We start from the raw sequence: 21,630 nt of genomic DNA, 5'->3' as shown, positions 1-21,630 counted from the left end.
TGAAACAATTTTCACCCCACTGCGAAGCCTCTTCTAATGATGCCTACCCTGAAGAAGTTACCCTGCTCCCTCCGGAGTAGCTTATTAACTCATTTCAGAAAGCTTTTAAGAGTCAACCACATGGCTACTGTCGCGGAGTCATGTTTAGGTAAGGATTATCCTATATGTGTCAAATTTCATCACTTATTTTTTATATTTGGATAGGTCTTGATGTTGAGGTGGCTTTGAGGAAGACTTTATCAGAAGTTACAGCAAAACTGAAGAATATTGTAGTTTTGGATTCCAGCAAAGATGCAGTATACAAAAAGGTATTTCTGATGTACCAGCATTAAAGCACAGTATCTTTCTGTTCATCCTCTGCATTATTGGGGACAGCTGTAAGCTAGGTCACCATAGCTTCAGTCCACCATTAACCACTGATTGTCATAAAATCGTACATGAAAACTGTACCTGTGAACACATTTGGTTTTGTACAAGTATGGCAGTAATATCTTCCTTAATTGAAGTAAAATTTAACAGCTTTTATTTGCCTATTGTTGCAATTTTTAAAGAAGTTAGTGCTTCATTAGAGTCAGATACATTAGTGACATTTAAGCAACTCGTTGATAGGTACATGGATAATACTATAATGTAGGATATAACAGGGTAGTTTGATCTTTGTAGGATAATAGTCAGCACAACATTGTAGGCGGAAGGGCCTGTACTGTGCTGTGTTCATTAATTTTTTTTTATTTCAAAGGCTGTTTCCATTGCTGGTAAAGAAGTCTTCAACTTCAAAATAATCTCTCATGTGGATGCGACAGAAGGCTTAGCCTATTCCAATATGGATGTAGTTGATAGTTGTGTTCAATTGACAGTTGGCTGTATCCAAGTCATCTTTGTAAAGAAGTTTTTGTCATCAATATTGGTGAGGATATTTTTAAAATTCCCCCAAAAAGTGTGCAGAATGTGAATTGTACCTTTTGTATGCATTTTAAAAAGTTTGTATTTTCATTGTAAATGTGCATCTTGCCTGAATTACCATAGATTATTTTTTTCAGTACAGTGCACCTAGCTTCTGTTCATAACAGCATTTCACTTGTTTCAGGCGTTCTTAAATGTTTTCCAAGCTGCCAGAGAAGCTGTCACAGAAGCAACTGTCCAAGCAGCATCTGGTGTGAAGGATCTCGCAGAACGGAGCACTAGAATGCAACTTGACATTCACATCAATGCACCTGTCGTTGTTGTACCTCAATCTCCTGTGTCAAAAAATGTTGTTGTTGCAGATTTTGGTTTTGTCATTATTCAGAACAGTTTCTCAATGGTTAAACAGAAAGGTTCTACTAATCTCCCACCTGTAATTGACTGCATGAAGGTTTCGTTACGTGAATTAAAACTGTACAGGTATGGAAGTTTTATAGATTTTTTAAAAAATTAATGTGAAAATATATATCATGAATGCATGACTGCTTTCTGATACTTGCATAGGTCATAATCTTGAATCTTTACAGTCCATTTTTAAATCAAAGGTCAAATTTTTAAGCTTACTGCATCCAACTCCTAACTCATACCTTACTTGTTGCACTGTCTTTGTAAATAGAGAGCATTTATGTAATGTTTCTCTTTAGCCTGGAAAAAAATTTGCTGAACTTGTTCTGGAATCTATTCTAGGTTTGTGAGTACTTGCTTGATGTTAACTTAAACATGATTCGTAGCCAAAAGTGCTTCTACAGGATCATCATATATTCTTGTCATAAATTTGCTTGAATATTGGAGTAACTGTTACAATTGTAACATTATCATGATATGGTACAAAAATAAATATCTAGTACACTATTTTAAGCACTCCCCAGTGATCTGTTTGAAGGCATGGAGGGCATTTAATTAGGCAGATGGTGGCATGTGGGGACTCGACCATATTGCGCCTCTGGGCCAGTTTAAGTCCATGACAGAAAAAGTGCCTGGGGCTACATCCAACTGGGGCAGTTATTATCCCAGTATGGGTGGACTTCTCAACACACTGGGAGCACAACAAGCAAACTGAAAGCACATGAATATACAAAAGAGGAGCTTGCTCAGTCATTCTGTAACAACTTGGCTGACCTGTTGTATTTTGAATTCCAAATTCCCATCAAAATACTACTGGGAAATCCAATTTGTCACTTTCAATCCAAATGTAAAATTAAATAATGTTGTGGTCGTGCTATCTAAGGTTGCTCTAACTTTGAAGTCATCAATGAATCTGTCACAATACCAAATCATCATAACCTGCTCTAAGAAGCTATCTTGAAATAATTTTGTGAACTCCTCATCCAGACTACTATTGCTGACTTAACTTTTCGTTTCAGTTTTTATATGAAGTCACCCATGTTTTTTGTAGTCTCTGTATCACAAGTGCCCAATATTTCTTGATAATAAAATGTGAGGCTGGATGAACACAGCAGGCCAAGCAGCATCTCAGGAGCTTTTGTGCTCCTGAGATGCTGCTTGGCCGGCTATGTTCATCCAGCCTCACATTTTATTATCTTGGATTAGCTTTTGTGCTCCTGAGATGCTGCTTGGCCGGCTATGTTCATCCAGCCTCACATTTTATTATCTTGGATTAGCTTTTGTGCTCCTGAGATGCTGCTTGGCCTGCTGTGTTCATCCAGCCACACATTTTATTATCTTGGAATTCTCCAGCATCTGCAGTTCCCATTATCTCTGCCCAATATTTCTTGTTTTCTTTGTTCCACGATTTAATAACTGTTCGGGGCCCATAGACCCCTCCCACTATGACTCATTCCCCCTACTATTTTTCTCCTCTACCCAAACTGATGCTACATATGGAACCTGTAAGCCAAGGGCATCTCTAATTATTACACAAATACCATTCTTGATTAGCATTGCTACCCTTCCATCTTTACCTAGCTTCCTGTTTTTCTTGAAAGTCATGCATCCCTAAATATTCAGGACCCAGTTCTTGCCATTCTGAATGTCTTCATCATGGTTATCAGATTGTTTTTCCTTTTTTTGCTTCAATGTGTGCAATTAATTTGTTTACTTTGCAATGAACCTTTAGTTCTGTGTTTTTGTTATCTTTGTGACATCTAGTCTTGGTTTGTTGATTTATTCAGAGATTTTTCTCTCTCTGCCATTTTTTCCCCCAAATTCTCATTTTACTATTTCCCTCTTATCTTGTCTCTACTCTTAGACAAATCATAGCTTTGACATATGATCCCTTGCCCCTATTCTAAACCCTCTTCACCTCTCTAGTTTTGCGTCACTACTTTTGTGATGGCTTTGAGGCAAATTGTCCTGGTTTTGTTTTGAAGCACCAAGGTTGAGACAGAGGCACAGAGTGGTCAGTTCCAGGCCAGTAAAGTAAACAGCTTGTAAGGCTTTGATTTTCTTTTAATGTTGGAACAGTAGAAGCAACATGAAGGGGTAGGATCAAGCTCTCAAAGAGCCAGGATCTTAGTTTAGCTTCCAGTTGAAGTCCGAGAGCTGCTGTACATTTCTCCTTGCTACAGCAAAGCACTTGAGCTCCGTCTTTGTCTCAGAATTTTCTCTTGATGTTCTTTCCTCCTTGACTGGAGAAACTTTGCATGTGAGACGATCTATTTTACTGATTTGTCTTTCCAAGGGTGTGTTTATGGGATGTTATTATTTTGGAATAGCTAATCAGTGTTAATTAACATATATTATATTGTCAAGTATTCCAATTGAGTTGCAGTTATGCTAATCTTATTTTTATTCTTATTTTGTCTGCATTTTAACTACAGTATAAAAATAAAATATGTTATGCTTTACGTTTAACCAGTCAAATTGCATTCGGAACACAACGCCTTACATTTGACTTTGAGAAATAAGACAAAGTTAGGGCCTAGGGATATCCTCTTAGTACGTTTTGATGTGGTTTGGTCTAGACCATAACACTTTGAGTACGATATAAAGAGAACTCAAACAATTCAGTATCAATATCTGACCAACTTAGTGGTATCTGATAGATTCACCTTTGTCATTTTAAGTTTTGGCTTATATAACTGCAAATATTGAACCTAATTAAAGTCAGGGAGTTCTCTGCAGCCCTATCTCCAGTAAAATAAAACAAAGAACTGCAGTTGCTGGAAATCAGAAACAACAGAAGTTGCTGGAGAATTTCAGCAGGTCTGGTAGAATCTGTGGGGGGAAAAAGCTTTGGAAAGTTAACGTTTCTAAAGAATGGTCAATACTCAAAATGCCAACTCTGCTTTCTCTCCTTTTAGAAGCTGCCAGGCGTAGAGTTCCTTCAGCAATTTGTGTTTGTTCTGTTTCTCCAAGACCTGACTGAGGCAACCAGTGTTCAGCGATCTGCCGAAAGCCACCCTCCAGCCCGTAGTGTGATTTTTCCCTCTCCCTTGCAGCCCACACCCTATTAAATCCCATCTGACATCACTTGCCAAGGGTCTGCATTATCCTGCAATTCTGGCCTCTGATGGATGTCATCCCTGGAGCTGCAAAAGAGCTGCTGGTTTCTGATTTTCTCGGAAATCCTAGTGGCCAGGATGTCCTCCCCAATATCATGACCCTGTTTTTGGGAAGACTGGTCAGTGACCTGTTATTTGTATGATTGGCTTGTATTTCAGTAGGCCTTCCCGCAAGATGCAGATCTCTCAAAACTGAAAATTGCTGGACAAATTCAGCAGGACTGGCAGCATAAGTGGACAGAATACAGAGTTAATGTTCCCAGTCCAGTATGAAATACAGAGGATCAGAGGGACTTTGGTGCTCATGCCCATAATTTCTTGAAGTTAGCAGGGCAGGTAGATATGGTGGTTAAGAAGGCAAGTGGGATATTTGTCTTTACTAGTGAATGCATTGGATACGAGAGCAGGGGATAATGTTGGAGTTGTATGTAACCTTTGTTCACCAACAGCTGGAGCACTGTGTGTAGTTCTGGTCACCACATTGCAGGAAAGATTGCACGAGAGGGTGCAGAGGAGATTCATCAGGAAAACAAAACAAAGAATTGCAGATGTTGGAGATCTGAAACAGTACTAAAATAGCTGGAGAAACTCAGCAGAGAAGGCAGCATCTGTGAAGAGAATGCAGAGAATCAGTGTTATGGGATCTGAAAATTCACTAGGATACTTGGGCTGGAGAGTCTAGGTAGGCTGAGATTTGTTTTGCTTAGAGCAGAGAAGGTTGAGGCTAGACGTTGTTGAGTTGTACAAAGTTATCAGGGACATGGATAACATAGATGGGGTGAATGTTTCTCTCTTTGGAAGGGTCAGTGACCAGAGAGAACAATTTTAAGATAAGAAATAGGAGCTTTGGGGGGATTTGAGGAAAAATAGTTTTGTACAATGTCATTGTGTATCTGGAGCTCACTGCTTGAAAGTGTGATAGAGGTGGGAACTTCTCAGTAGTATTTTAAGTAGTATTCAGATGAGCATTTATAAAACCATAGCACACAAGACTATGGGCAAGTGCTTGAAAATGGGATTAGAATAAATTAATGCTTGATGAGAGGCATGGACTCAATAGGCCAAACACACTTGATGTGCTGTAAAAGCTCTGATTCTCTGACTTTGTTTCCTTCGAGAAATATTTTTTTAAGTAGAAATTTGGTCTTTATTGTCTGCATTCCTTATTCTTTAAGTTTTGTTACTTAACTTTTATTACTTGCAACTTCATTTCTGCATGTAACTTCTTCAATTCTTTCATCATATCGTGTTCTTAAAATTGCTATGTGTATTCTTTTAGTTCTAGTGTAATGAATCACTTTGCAACTGTCAAAAACAGTTTCCGTTAACAAAATCTTAAAACCGATTCTTCAAATCAGTTTAAAGTTAGGAGTTTTGAAATTTGCCCCAATGTCATTAATACAATCAAATAATTGAGAATTATAGCTGAAAGATTCAACATTCGCTGTCTTTGGGGAAAAGTACAAAATTTCTGCCTCTTGCGTATGGAAAAAAAAAATTTCCTATTTGCACTGAAAAATAACTTGGTTGTAATTTTAACACTGTGCTTACTTTGAAGTGAAAAGATTATATGAAAAGGTTATCTTGATGGGATAGTTGAGTAGGAACAATCATTCATTTGTTAGGGCATTGAGGTTTTCAAATTGAAGAAACATTATGCAGTTCACTTTAATCAATTATGTAGCGATGTTGCTTTTCGCCTTGCATAGCCTTTGTTAGAAATTACAAGCAAAGTAATCTTAGAGTAGATCAACAACATATGTAGCTCCTTCAACAAAATGAAAACATTCAAGGTTCTTGGAGATTATAATAAAACAAAACGTGATAGGCAACTAAATAATGAAATATTAATTCAAATGAGTGAGATCTTGGTCAAAAGCAAAGTTAGAAGTGGGGAGCAATATTCAGTGGTTTCAGTCCTACCAGTACTCAATAACTAATTTCTGCCTGTTAAGTACTGGATTTTAGGTAAATAGCCTGATGTATCAACAATGAATTCGTCTAGGGAAGTGCGAATGAGAGAGAGTTGGATTTTGCAGCAAACATAAGAATGCTAGTGCGGGTTTCTTTGGGTGATACTATCAAGGCGTAGCATATAGGTAGGAAAACAAGGGATCCTTTGGAACACCAGAGGTAATAGTGTGGGAGCAAAAAGTCAAGTAATTTCAAGTGACTGTCTAGCTATGATTTGATGGATAAGACAGAATCACATTTAAGTTATTTTTGTTAGTTTTTAGAAGGCCAAGTCACTTTCACTTATGCCTATTAAATTCAGGGTAGATTTGTGGCATTTTTATGCTATTGTTTGAAAAGCTAATAATGTTAGTTTAGCTATTAATGAGTAAGACTTTTCACTACCAACATTTTATGTTCCATACACACTCTTTACAAAAAAATTGGGTAACATAATTGACTTTTCAAATCAAATATTTTTAATTTCTCCAGGACGGTATTTGAGAATGAAGCTTTTCGGTCTGAAATCTCATTACTTCAACCTGTTAATCTGGAAGTTGTTGTTGAACGCAATTTGTCTGCTGCATGGTACCATGATGTTCCTGATATTAAAATTCTTGGAATGCTGAAACCTCTACATGTAAGTGCATCTTTTCAAAATAATGTTTGGAATTAGATATCATAACAATAGAAAGCAAATGTAGGTTACCCCCAATTAGGTTTCAAAATGTTACTAAACACACAACCTCTGAAATACTCAACACAGTTATTTAGCTTTCTGTCTTTGTTCCTGCTGCCATTCATTTACATGACTGTTTTAAATGCTTTTCTGATTTGAAAGATTTACTGAACTATTTTTCTATATAACTTCCAATAGAACATTTCTTTGTGTTACATAGTAGTGCAAAATGTAACTATTGCTACGCTTGAATGACTTTCTTAAAGATCTAAGTAATTATTTGGAAAGCGTTCTGACGTATTGTGTGGACACTTTAGAGAATTTCATTTTTAATTTATATAGAATTGGCTTGGAATCGTATGATGCTCAAACTAATATTAAACTCATTAGATATATCTTGAACAAATTAGTGTTTGAATACATAAAAAGAATGGAAAATCTAAGCTTTCAGTGTACCAATTTAATCCTAAATTTATAACATTAGTAAAGAAACATTAGCACCATTGTACTTATTCTTCTTCAGGTTTTATCCACTTGATATGTCTATATTTTGCCCGCCAAAATAGGCACGTCATGAATTGTGCCTCTCAGCTCTTCATACACATGTTGATTAATGCTTTCTAATCAATATTATTCTTTGTTTGTATTGACTTGGTGTTTTGATAGGCTACGCTCAGCCAAGATGATTTGATCATCATATTGAAATCGCTGAATGAAAATTTGGGTGATAATTCTGTTGACGTTGTACCTGTACAAACTGAGAGGAATAGGTCAAGTCCTTCTCCAAGTTCTGCAGGTTTGCTTCCTTTTTGCATCGATATCAAAATTATTAATTTATCGTCTTATTGAGAACATCTGAATAAAATTGTTCTCATCTTGTGTTCCTTGACTTTTTCGACTGAACAAAAGCAGTTGATATTTTCTCAATGACTTTGTTTAAAAGCTGGATAATCATGTATTTTCAATGTGAAGGAAATACTCGATTTTCCACCTCCCCCTCATTCTGACCCACTTGTCCATGACATTCTATGATGTCCCAGTTAAATTTATGTAAGCTTGAGAAACAGCATGCCATCTTTTGATTAGGCATGATTCAGTTTTCTGGAGTCTACATTTGAGTTTAACAATTTCAGATCATCACTTCTGCCACTGTGTCTCTATTTTGCTTTTTTCCCCCTTTTTGATTTCAGTTCACAAATGACAACAGTTCATAATTCTGTCATTCATACCTCTTCATATTTGAGATTTTTGCTTACCCAATTACCACTTCTTTCTTTTGCCTTAAACCACCAGCACTTGGCCATTTAACCTTTTCTGCTTTTACCCTAGACGTATCCCTTTTTTTGTTTTTACTCTGTATCTCTATTCCTAGCACTTTCCTAAAAACATCTCTAATTTCCCTGGTTCTGCTGCATATTTTCAGTGTTTTCTGTCTTTTATCCACATTTTGTTTTGTATCCTCTGTAACATTAATTCACTCACTCATATTCATCCTTCTCTTTGATTTTTTCTTTCCGAATTCTTACTTCCTAGTGGTTGAGACAATGCACTGTTGGCCACATTGTCCCTGAAGATCGCAAATCTTCATTGCCCTCTGCACTGTTGGCTTTTGCATACTACCAGCTTATAGAGAAAATTATTATTAAAGTTGAAGGATACAAGGGGGAAAATTCTAATGCACCACTTGAATAAGATTTGATTCGACGAGCTAAGTGATATATAACATGGAAAATCAGTTTGAGAGCTCTAAACTGGACTGTAGTGAGGGATTGATATTTTGGGTTTTGCAAAATTCTGAATTTTCACTTATTTGAAAACTAACAACCCCACTGTTTCTGTAATGCCTGTCAAAGAAGAGACCTGGCTGTACATATCTTAACCTCGTACTGTGTGATGGAATCTTGGGGCAGAATTTTAATCAAATGATGGAGGTCTTGCCCATCAATTGGAAAGCCATAGAGAACACTGTACTTTAGGAAGTCTCACCATTAAGTGGCCTGTTGCAACCCTATCCTGGAATCACAAAGCCTGGGCAGAATTGCCTCCACCTCTGCCTGCTGACTTTCATTACCTTGTACACCTAAACTTGCTACTTGTTACTTGCAGAGGGGAGAGGCATGGATAGAGTCGATAGCCAGAGACTTTTCCCCAGGGCAGGTTGACTGCCCCGAGGGGTCATAGTCTTAAGGTGTTAGGAGGAAGGTATAGAGGAGACGTCAGAGGGAGGTTCTTCACCCAGAGAATTGAGAGAGCATGGAATACTTTGCCAGTGGTAGTCGTGGAAGCAGAGTCATTAGTGACATTTAAGCGACTGCTGGACATGCACGTGGACAGCTGTGAATTGAGGGGAAGGTAGGTTAGGTTATTTTAATTTTGGATTAGGATTAATCCATGGCACAACATTGTGGGCCGAATGGCCTGTACTGTGCTGTACTGTTCTACGTTCTATGTTCTAGGTTCTAAGTCTTGAAGAGCTGTCAGTCATTAAGGCTGAGAGCTCTGTATTGCAGGCAGCAACACCACTGTGGGAATAATAGATAACAAACACCCAGGCCACATTTAAGAGCAGTGATCAGAGCCCATGGGAAGGGGTTCACTAATGTTCTAGGAGTGGGGAAGAAAGGGCATAGTGACTCGCTGCACATTGCATACCCTTGATCGTGCCTCTGAAACAGGGATCTGCAACCCCAAAAGCATATAAGCAATCTGACCCGTGTTTGTTTCTCAGGCTTTCGGCATACTGGCTGCCCAGTCTGCTGCTGTTTGAGGACCTACAAGATGGTGGAATGAGCTCCTCTAGTGTAAGTTAATACCCCCGTTAGGGTCGTAGATCAGTTTGGGGCCAAACGGTTGACCGTGAACTTTATCACCTGGATGGAGCAGAGATGGGAAGGTGTCAGGTTTCCCACCTTGTGCTCACTAGCCTAATTAATTGGTCTTAAATTGTGCCCTTGATGTTCTTTGTATTGGCTGAGCAAATAGAAAGAAGTTAACCTTAATTACAAAGACAAAAGCAGCTCAAGTAGAAGGCGATCACCGTTTCTAGACAAGAAGGAGTCTAAATTATTATAACTTTACCGGTGTTGCTCATATCCTGAGAAATTAAAGAACTGAGCCAATTATCCTCCTTCATGAAACACTGTGAATCATCTGTTTAAAGTTGTTGGGTATGTGATGACTGTGCTTTATTTTCACTCTAGCAACCTACCCCATGAGATTTAGTGTTTGGAGATAACGTGATTAATAAGTTTTCAGAAAACTGACCCTGTAGTTATTTATGAAAATACTATAGATTGTGGTATGTTATACATAGACTGGTCAAGCAAATAGGAAAGTGGTAAAGGGAATTCATTCCAGAGACCTGTGAGGTAATGAATTTGGGAAGGGTAAAGTAGGCAAGGAAATGCACAATAAATGGTAGAATACTGAGCAGTGTTGAAAGGGATCTTGGAGCGTATGGCCACAGATCCCTGAAAGGATACAGTATTACGTAATTTTACTGTAGTTTTTTTGTTATCGTTTAATGAAGCACTGCAGCACTTGTGCAACATCCTGGCTTGGGCTAAATAGTGACTGGTAGATTTATGCTGCAAAAGTGTGATGTAATGATGATTCATTGCAATAAAATGAAAGTCATCTTCTAACAATCAACAAAGTAATCAACTTTGCTCTGATTTAATGAGTTCATTACTAATCAGAAACCTGTGGATCTGTTATATCAAGAATATCCATACAAGAGTCGCTTGGATAGTGAACTGCTTTGAGATGTATGATTGAATATTTCTGATTTGCTTATATGTATACAGTTTGAATACTCTAGAAACTCACTACCATCTCAGTGAAAGTAGTTGATCGTACACTCCACTACATGGCCAATATGGAAGTCTTGTGGCATTGCGGTTGGATAATATTCCTTTCTGTGAACCAGTAGCTTCAGTTTGGGTCGCACTCCAGGGTTTAATAGTCCTGGATGTTGCATTCACAATGTGGCCAACCAGGTGAAATACCAAACTGCAAAGTTCTCTTGATATGCCTATGACCGGCAAATCTTCTCGCAACCATGCTTGAAGTGGAATGTAGAACCTTGCCTCTGACAACAGACTTGTGACCTATTGCAGGAAGCTAGTTATGGCTACAGACATAAGCATATCCACGGTCTGTCTTGTGCATCATTAGACTTGGCAGCCTCCAAGTCTAAGTCGTCAGGATTGCATTGTGACTGTAGTACATGCTGTATGTGTAACAGCAATGCCAAGTTGAGAATGAAGTCTCTTGACCTCAAATACCAAAAGGTACAATAGCTGTAAGATTGTGGGAACATAATCATCATCAGATTTCCCTCCAAGTAACATACTGACTGAACTTAAGTTTTTTTTTAGATTCCCAACAGTGTGGAAACGGGCCCTTTGGCCCAACAAGTCCACACCGCCCCTTGAACCATCCCACCCAGACCCATCCCCCTATAACCCACACACCCTTGAACACTATGGGCAATTTAGCATGGCCAATCTGCCTAGCCTGCGCATCTTCAGACTGTGGGAGGAAACTGGAGCACCCGGAGGAAACCCACGCAGACATGGGGAGAATGTGCAGACTCCACACAGACAGTGGCCCGAGGCTGAAATCAAACCTGGGTCCCTGGCTCTGTGAGGCTGCAGTGTTAACCACTGAGCCACCGTGCCGCTCCTCCAATATGTCTCCAATTTGTAATCCTTGAAGAGACACGTCAAGGGATGCCTCTACCTAAGAAACTGTAAGAATGCCATTCACTTTCCAGTGTCACATGTATCCTGAGAATGATTATGAGAAATGTCAACACTGAAATCCTCATTCAGAATAATGTTTTGCTGTATAAGATCTTCCCCTTCGGAGAGATTGCAGGGAAGAATGATTGGAGGGCAGATAATGGGGCAGGTTGGAGTAGTGGTAATGTTTGCCCCCTTCCATGCATCAGGGAAGTTATGTTATAGACAAGAAGGCCTAAGCTGGACTTTCTAGGGACCTGAGCATTAGTGTCCTGGCAGCAGCTCCTGCAATGCTGCTAATTTCTCAGATGACAGCTTTTAGCTTCCTGACTGGTTGTAGAATCCAAAGGGGCTGTGGATTGCAATTCTAGCAGAAAGCTTGCTAGCAAACCTTCAAGTGTCTGATGGTGAAAAGACTTGGTGAACTTTCTGAACATGTTGCAACACCAGCTTCTCTGCAGAAAACTCTGCCACTTCCAGATCTCATCTGAAAATTGGAAATTGCTGTAATTAATCTCTCCAATGTCTTGCACCCAATCACAACATATTCTTTTAGGCTTCCAATTCCTGACTTAAAAAAAGAACTTAAGTTCCACCAGCTGCATAGGATTTGAACCTGGAAATCAAGAGAATTACACTTTGTCTCTGGATTATTGGTCCAGAACATTACCATCTCCCCTTCACAGATCAATTGTAATGATAACTGGGTTTCTTCACGGAGGACGTTACTCAATGAGTGAATTTTTAGACCAAATTTGTTGTCTTGTGGTCATTTTTCTTTCTCATTGATACCAACTTGTTGACCGAAATTCTTAAACCGCTGCAAGAAAAATGACAAAATTATATCTGTGGAGAAAGATCTCTCATACTATTCTACTAACACTGATCTCATTTTAATACTAAAAATGTTTCTTTTTATCTTTTAGGAAGAACTGTGGTAACGGCAGCTGTTGTAGAAACACACAAACCTCTCAGAGTTAAAACAACACTGAAATTGGATTTTAAATTGGATGAAATTTCATTGATACTCTACAGTCAGTCCCTGAACCCGGTACAACAGTTTTCTTAAATTATTATCTGCTGAAAAATGTTTTTTTAGTAAAATGCTGTTTTTGAATTTCTGTTTTTCTTTGGTTCTGCAGAATCACTGTTTGCAGTAAGCCAGTATATGAAGCTGAGTTTGCACAAACCAAGTTATCAGAAGCAGCATTGTGACGATGATCACCCAATGTATTTCAGTAGTGTTTGATGGATGACTGTTAGTCAAAATACCAGGGATAAGTTTGTTTTTGTACTTTAAAATAATACTAAGGGATAATTTCCATACGTTTGAGAAACAGGCAGCATCAGTTTCGTGTTTCAAGTGAAATATGTCATCTGGCATGGCAGCACTACCTCGATATTGCACTGGAATTTTAACCTCGATTTTTGTGTCGAAGTCCTGGAGTGGAATTTGAACACCCACAGCCTTTTGAGTCAGAAGTAAAAGCACTGTCAGCTGAGCTTAGCTGCCATTGGCCAATGTAAGCATAATGTCATGTTTGATGGAATAGCTTTGGAAAAAGCCAATGTACAATCAAGCATAAAAATATGTGCTTGAAGTTAAATTTGGATTGGAATTAAAAGTTTGAGGATATAATGATTAAATAATGGGTAGTCTTAAAAAAAGGGATGTGGATACAGAATAAGTACATTCCTGTTGGGGAAAGGAAGGGTATCCAAATCCAGGGCTCCTTGGATTTTCGGCCTCGTTTACTTGTTCGATGTTAGAGCTAGCATTAATTTTTAGAATAAAAGTCGTCAGTGTATATTTTGGGATTCTTACAGCTCCACATGCTGTAAGATTGGCCTTTTGCTCAGCATCCAGTTGAGCGCTGAAACTGATTACATCAAAGCTGTCCTGCAGGATCAATGGCTACCCTACTCATTTATAGTGTGCACGCTGAACATTTGGTCAAGGGTTTCCAGTCTTGGATCTGAAAAGTGCTGTGTACCTAGACCTTATTGACGCTTATGCAGTCATAAGGGGCATGAATAGCCAAGGTCTTTTCCCCCAGGATGGAGAGTCCATAACTAGAGGGCATAGATTTAAGGTGAGAGGGGAAAGATTTAAAAAGGACCTTATGGGCAATATGTTCATGCAGAAGGTGGTGTTTGTGTGTAATGAGCTGTCAGAGGAAGTTACGGAGGCTGGTACAATTATACTATTTAAAAGGCATCCGGATAGATACAGGACTAGGAAGGATTTAGAGGATATAGGCCAAATGCTGACAAATGGGATTAGATTAATTTAGAAAATCTGGTTGGCATGGACAGGTTGGGCCGAAGGTGCTATTTCCATGATGTACAGCTCTATGACTTAGTTACCCAGGAAAGATGAAGTATCTCAGTAATTTGAGCACTAAATGAAACTAACCGTTTTATACTTTGATAATGCAGTAGAAGTATGAACGGTATTTTCCACTAAGAGAAGGATGCCATCAAGGCGCCAATATTGTTTGTAACACAAGTGAGTCATGTGGTATGTCAATTTCTGCATCAGTGCATTGTCAGGTATGTAGCCCAAACATCCCAAGGACTGGTGGTTCACATTAAACAGCGTATTGTTTTGGTTGTTTAAATAGAAAAAGTGCTGACAGTACTGGATCAGCCTTTTCTTGCAAAATTCTGGTCATAATGTCAAATCTTCAACACTTGGTGAGCAATCTCAAGTGTGCCAAGAATTGCAATGATGACCAGTTTAAGATTATCAGTTATGTATGCCAGCTAAAAGCTACATTCCACATGGGGGACCTCTGTGCAGGAGAGAGGAGTATTTCAAGCCATTGCAAGTTTTTTCAGTTAAATTAAAGCTTTTCTCCATGGTGTTTTTTTGGCAATTTGATTGACAAGTTGACTCTATCAGCACCTTTTTCTTAAACTCAATAAAATGTTGTTGAGGGTTATTGTGGTGCAGTGGCAACATGTCTACCTCTGAGTTGGGAGCCTGTTCCCTGAACAGGTTGATTGAAAAATATTTACAAAACATTGTTCCCTTTTGAAATTTGGATCCCTCATATCACTGCAGGCAGAAAGCTATGGCTGAACAAAAAGACACAATCAAAGAGGCATTTTGTTTTAATTTACAAATGCTAATGATAGTTTTCTTCTATACCTGAGATAGTAAGAACTGCCAATGCTGGAGTCTGAGATAACACAATATGGAGTTGGAGGAACGCAGCAGGCCAGGCAGCCTCAGAGGAGCCAGAATGCTGATGTTTTGGGTCAGAAACCACCTTCAGAAATGGGGAAGTGGAAGGGTGCTCTGAAATAAATGGGGTGTGGGTGCAGTGATAGAAGGTAGGTAGTGGTGGGGATAGGTCAATGAAGTGGGAGGAGTGGATAGATGGGAGAGAAGACAGAAAGGTCAATGAGGCGGGGATGAGGGGGTTGCTGGTCTTGGGATGAGGTCAGGGGGTGGGGAGATTTTGAAGCTTGTAAAGTCCACATTGAGACCATTGAGTTATAGACTTCCAAGGTGGAATATGAGGTGCTGTTCCTCCAGTTTCCAGGTGGCATTTTTGTGACACTGGAGGAGGCTCAGGATGGACATGTGGTCCAGAGAGTGGGAGGGGGAGTTGAAGTGGTTCGCGACTGGGAGGTGTTGTCGTTTGATGCGAACCAAGCGTGGGTGCCCTACAAAGCGGTCGCCAAGCCTCCGCTTGGTCTCACTGACGTAGAGGAGGCCACATCAGGAGCAGCAGATACAATAGACCATGTTAGCGGATGTGCAGGTGAACATCTCTTTTAATGTGGGAGGTTTTTTGAGGCCTGGAATGGAGGTGAGTGGGGAGGTGTAGGGGCAGGTGTAGCACCTCCTGCGGTTGCAGGGAACGTGCCAAGGGTAGTGGGGAGTGGACGAGGGAGTCACGGAGAGTGCAGTCCTTCTGGAAGTCAGATAAGGGTGGGTCACTATGATGCGTAAGACAATCAATCCACCATTTATGAAGCGCTGTATTCTTGGTCTTGTGTACATAGTGTACCCTTGTTGCTTAAAGGAGGTGGAGACAGCCTGTTCACTTTTGCTACATGGCTGTGAGAACAATGGTAGAGCCTTTGTGTGTAGATACCATGGGATCCTTCCTTGAACTACACTGCCTGTGTCTCAATAAGGAGAAGCTGTGATTTGATTTTTCTCTATTCTATTGTGCTGCCTGCTGGAAGAACAAAGTAGACTAAGGAAACATAGGATTAAATAATTCCTTCATAGTGTAGGGAAACTTAGCCTTTAGGCGCACAGTCATTATTTCTTGGTTGACCACGTGCTGACTTAGAGTATATTTCTGAAGCTTGGCTACTATCTTCAGTCACACTTGGGCTATCTGCAAGATTCTCCTTTTGAAAGTTCTTAGCTGTGCATTAACTCCAGATACAGGCTTTCACCTTGAACAAGAGTTCTCTGTGCTTTTGCGTGCATTCCAGATGTTGGCACATGTAGTTGTATATTAGGTTGACCGTTCTGCCAATGGTGGGGCTCATGAGCTTGAGAGCCTGAGGCATAGTTGTTCTATTACTCCATATGTCAAATATGAGGTAGTATTACTCAAGGGAACTCTACTAGATTGAACCTGCAGAAACAGTTGTATGGCAAAAAATGTGGCCAGACTCATCCTCCTGATGTCTGATGTACCCCACAGAGCATTGTTGTGGCATCCCCTACCCAAAGGGGGACTGTCCTCTGAAACCTCTGCATCTGACATGTTCCCTGGACGCTTTGCTTTGATTTGATCTGATTTATTGTTGTTGCATGTACTCAGACACAGTGAAGAGTTGCTTTGTGTGCTCTACAGGCAGATGGTATCCTTCAAAATGTATCAGGTAGCAGAACTGAGTGCAGAATGTGGTGTTGCAGGCACAGAAGATGCAGATGGATAGATGAGAATTAATGTTTGAGGTCCATTCAAAACTCTGATAACAGTTGGAATGAATCTGTTCATATATGCATTCTAACTTCTGTATCTTCTGCCTGACAGAAGAGGATAGAAGAGAGTACAATTGGTATGGGAGTGGTCTTTGATTATGTTGGTTGTCTTTGAGAGATAGTGGGATGTATAAATAGAGCCAGTGCATGTAAGGCTGGTTTGGGTGATGGACTGGGATGTGTTCACAGCTCTCTGTAGTTTCTCGCGGTCTTAGGAAGAGCAGTTGCCACAACATGCTGTGCTGCGCCCAGATAGGAATCTTTCTATGGTACATCAATAAAAGTTGGTGAGTGTCTTTGTTGAAATACTGAATTTCCTTTGCCTGTTAAGGAAGTAGAGGTGTTGTTGTACTTCCTTGTCCATGTGAGTGGACTAAGGCAGATTGTTGCTGATCATCACTCCCAGGAATTTGACAATCTGGACCATCTCCACCTCACCACCAATGATGCAGACAAGGGCATGCCCTCCATTTGGCTTCCAGAAATCAATGACCAGTTCCTTCCATTTGCTGACATTGATAGAGAGATTGTCCTTTTCACACCATGCTGTTGAGTGATCTCTTTTCTGTACTCTTGTCATTGTTTCAGATCCTACCCTCAATGCTGGTGTTGTCAGTAAACTTGTAAATGGAGTTGGGCCAAAATTTGGTGACTGTATAAAGGAGTACAGTAGGGAACTGAATACACAGCTTTATGGGGTACTGATGTTGAGAATTATGGTGGGGGGTGGGGTTGCCTATTCTTACCCCTTGCGGTGTGTGGGTCAGGAAGTTGAGGACCCAGTTACAGAGAGGAGCCGGGACCTAAGTCTCTGAGTTTAGAGATGAGTTTGTTTGGAATTATGCTCTTGAGGGTGGAGCTGTCATCGGTAAGTAGGAGCCTGACATAGCTGTCTTTTGTTATCCAGATGTTCAAGGGATGAATATGAGGTCACGGAGATAGCATATGCTGTTTAACTGTTGGGCCAGTAGGTGAATTGCAAAGGATCGAGGAAATCTGGTAGACTGGCGTTGATGTGAGCCATGACTAATCTCTTGAAGCACTTCATAATTATGGAGGTCACTTGTGCTGTAGTGCTCACTCTTGGCCTCGGTATGCAATATTTAGCCTTGCTGCAACTTGCTATGCTAATCTGAGATTTGTTTTATCTTGGTTCCCACATAAAAAGCTGTCCGGTTTTGCATCCAGCTAGACTTCTGCTGAAGCTTGCCTTAATGAGCAATAGCCCTCAATGTAGTTTCCCTGGTATCCTTGGAGTGGAAGATATCCCTCCCATCTCTTTAAATTTGTTCAGCATCCTTGTATCTCTACATTCTTCTGTATCTGTTGGATAGTATTAACTTTCCCCTGTGCATCCTTTAGTGGTGTAACAAATTTGTTGTACGGGATTTTGAAATCAGTTGTTCTGCACTGGCATGGATGAAACGAACTGAACATGGGCATGATTGTACTTCAGATGTTACTAACCTAGAAAACTCAACTACCCACTATTAGAGAATCTAATATTTCAGATCAAGACATAATATGTTTACCTTAGACAAAACAAAATGTTGGTTCTGCACCTTAAGAACTCTAAACTTAATGTGTGAATGTGTGACCAAAAATAGTTAATTTTAATAGATTCAGATCCTGCCAAATTTTAAGATTCGGATAATTGATTACTTTTTAAAAAACTGTTTAAAAATGATTAAGTTTATTATTCACTGAAACAAATATCCTGTTTTTTTTTTTTACCAATTAAACCAGTTGAACCTTGCTAAAGAACGGAGATCTGAAGAGGACCAACTAGCAGAGTTCAAATTACATAAACTTGCCAGTTCATTCAAGATGCTCTCTGATGGATCCATGAATGCTGCTGTGAAACTTTTTAACTGTATGCTAGATGATAAACGAAAGGCGATACAGAAAGCCACATCAAGGTACTTTTTTTTTAAAAAGTATAGGCAGTACTAGCTCATGTATAATCTAGCTTTTTGATCTAATACAATGTTTAACTTCCATTGTTGACCATGGCTGTCTTAATTTTCCTATGGGGCATTTTTGAAAATTGAACATTGATTCGTGAAGTACCTAGCCATTGCATATCTACTATCAAATATTTGAATATATTTTTCCAATTTACCTGTAGTCAGCTTCTTCCTCATAGCTTCAAAATTGCCCAAATTCCAATTCAAAGTCATAGTTTCAAATTGGACTAATTTTGCAAGTTTAAAGGAAAATGTTAGGATATCATGGCCGCTACTCACTAAAGGCTCTTTAATAACAAAATTAATGATTAATCGTTTTTCATTGCATAATACTGGATCTAAATTAGCCTGTGCCATGGTTGGTGGTTCAACATATTATTCTAAAACTGTCACAAACACAAACCAGGAATTTTTCCTCCAAAGTATGGGTGCTCATTAGATTTACCCAGTTTATATTTAGTTTGAAGTCACCCATGTTTATTGCGTTTCCTGTGCTATGTGCAACTCAAATTTCATGATTTATACTGTCCTATATAATCACTACCTTTTATGGCTTGTAAATACTTCTACCAATGATTGCTGCCCTTTCTGTTTCTTAGCTCCACCCAACAGATGCTACACCTTGTTCTCCCCATCAGAAATCCTATCTCATACTCATCTCGTAACTTATCAGCACTACCCACTTCTATTTCCTTTTACACTTGTCTATGCTAAATAGTGTTAATCCTTTAATGTTCACTGCCCAATCTTTGTCAAGTTAGTGTCATATGTCTGTAATGACAATTAAACCATATTCCTTTTACTTGCACTGTTAATTCACTGTCTTGCTGTAAATGCTGCATATAGAACATAGAACATTACAGCACAGTACAGGCCCTTCAGCCCTCAATGTTGTGCCGACCTGTCATACCAACCTGAAGCCCATCTAACCTACACTATTCCATGTACGTCCATATGCTTGTCCAATGACGACTTAAATGTACTTAAAGTTGGCGAATCTACTACTGTCGCAGGCAAAGTGTTCCATACCCTTACTACGCTCTGAGTAAAGAACTACCTCTGACATCTGTCCTATATCTTTCACCCCTCAATTTAAAGCTATGCCCCCTCGTGCTCGCCATTACCATCCGAGAGGAAAAAGGCTGTCCCTATCCACCCTATCTAACCCTCTGATTATTTTATATGTTTCAATTAAGTCACCTCTCAACCTTCTTCTCTCTAATGAAAACAGCCTGAAGTCCCTCAGCCTTTCCTCGTAAGACCTTCCCTCCATACCAGGCAACATCCTAGTAAATCTCCTCTGCACCCTTTCCGAAGCTTCCACATCCTTCTTATAATGCGGTGACCAGAACTGTCCAAGTGCGGCCGCACCAGAGTTTTGTACAGCTGCACCATAACCCCTTGGTTCCGGAACTCAATCCCTCTATTATTAAAAGCTAAAACACTGTATGTCTTCTTAACAACCCTGTCAACCTGGGTGGCAACTTTCAAGGATCTGTGTACATGGACGCCGAAATCTCTCTGCTCATCTACGCTACCAAGAATCTTAGCATTAGCCCAGTACTTTGCATTCCGGTTACTCCTACTAAAGTGCTTCACCTCACACTTGTCCGCATTAAACTCCATTTGCCACCTCTCAGCCCAGCTCTGCAACTTATCTATGTCTCTCTGTAACCTACAACATCCTTCGTCACTATCCACAACTCCACCGACCTTAGTGTCATCTGCAAATTTACTAACCCATCCTTCTACGCCCTCATCCAGGTCATATGTCCAGATAAAATACTTCTAATTCTGCCTTTTTAACACATCTGCAATTTGACTTTGATATAGTAAGAACTGCCAGTGCTGGAGTCTGAGATAACACAGTGTGGAGCTGGAGGAACACAGCAGGCCAGGCAGCATCAGAGGAGCTCTAGAACTTATTCCTGTTGTTTTCTACTGTCATTTGCAGTTTTTGTAGTTCCCATAACTGTTTTCATTCTCTGAATTCTCTCTCTCGGGTTCCCATCTCCTTGACATTGTAGTTTAAATTCTCCCCAACAATACCAGAAAATCACCCCATGAAGAAATTAATCACAGTCCATCTAAGGTATAATCCATCCTTGAGCAGGTTTTACCTGCCTGCACCCAGTCCCAGTGCCCCAGAAATCTTGAGCCTTCCCTTCAGTACAATCTTTCAAGTCGTATGTTCATTTAGTTCCCTGTCTTTATGCTCATGAACACGTTGCAGTGGGAGTCATTCTAAGACTACTGTTTTAGAAGTCCTGCTTTTTGCTCTCTTGCCTAGCTCCATAAATTTCACTTCCAAGAACTCATCTGTTTATCAGTCTGTGTCGTTGGTGCCACTGTGATCCATTCACCTCTTCAGCCTCTTCCAACACAACTGTTCTGTGACATCTTTGACATTTGTTCTGTCACAAGCTTGGTGCTTGCTACATTTCTTTGAATCATTGTCCTCATACATCACGAGAGTGGAGAACTGTTTAGTCATAGAGGGCCTTGGGGGACTCCTACATTACTTGCCTAGACTCGCTAGACCTTGTACTATTCTCTGCCTGGTTGCATGCTCTTTATTTGTGATACAAGCAGTTTGTAAAATATGCTATCTCATAATTCTCAGCTTTGCAGATATACTGTAATGACTCCAGATGCCCCTTGAGTTCCCAATCCTGAAGCGCAATTTTTTATTTCAGCTGAATACATCACTTACTGTATCATCTAGGCCTCGTGAAGTATTTCAGACATCACATCTGGCACACTGGACATCCTATGCATCTTACATGTTCTACCATGCATGGAGTTTGGATTCAGACTATTAACTATAAACTGGAGACTAGAATGAAGAATATCAAATTATGCACCAGTTAGTTTCAATGAATCCAGATCTTTACACTCA

At 39.8% G+C, this 21,630-nt stretch overlaps 1 protein-coding gene across 1 annotated transcript in view; it reads left to right on the top strand.

Annotated features, from left to right (window-relative positions):
- Positions 1-21,630, top strand: part of vps13a (vacuolar protein sorting 13 homolog A) — a 379,786-nt gene that overhangs the window by 176,869 nt on the left and 181,287 nt on the right. The window contains exons 31-37 of the mRNA XM_048527513.2: positions 205-308; positions 740-907; positions 1,088-1,383; positions 6,873-7,020; positions 7,726-7,855; positions 12,731-12,855; positions 18,511-18,683. Coding sequence (XP_048383470.1) covers positions 205-308; positions 740-907; positions 1,088-1,383; positions 6,873-7,020; positions 7,726-7,855; positions 12,731-12,855; positions 18,511-18,683 — 1,144 coding nt within the window. The remainder of the gene's footprint in view (positions 1-204; positions 309-739; positions 908-1,087; positions 1,384-6,872; positions 7,021-7,725; positions 7,856-12,730; positions 12,856-18,510; positions 18,684-21,630) is intronic.

This window comes from Stegostoma tigrinum, chromosome 3 (genome assembly GCF_030684315.1).
Source record: "Stegostoma tigrinum isolate sSteTig4 chromosome 3, sSteTig4.hap1, whole genome shotgun sequence".
NCBI classification, from domain to species: domain Eukaryota; kingdom Metazoa; phylum Chordata; class Chondrichthyes; order Orectolobiformes; family Stegostomatidae; genus Stegostoma; species Stegostoma tigrinum.
This window is presented reverse-complemented; position numbering and strand designations above follow the sequence as displayed.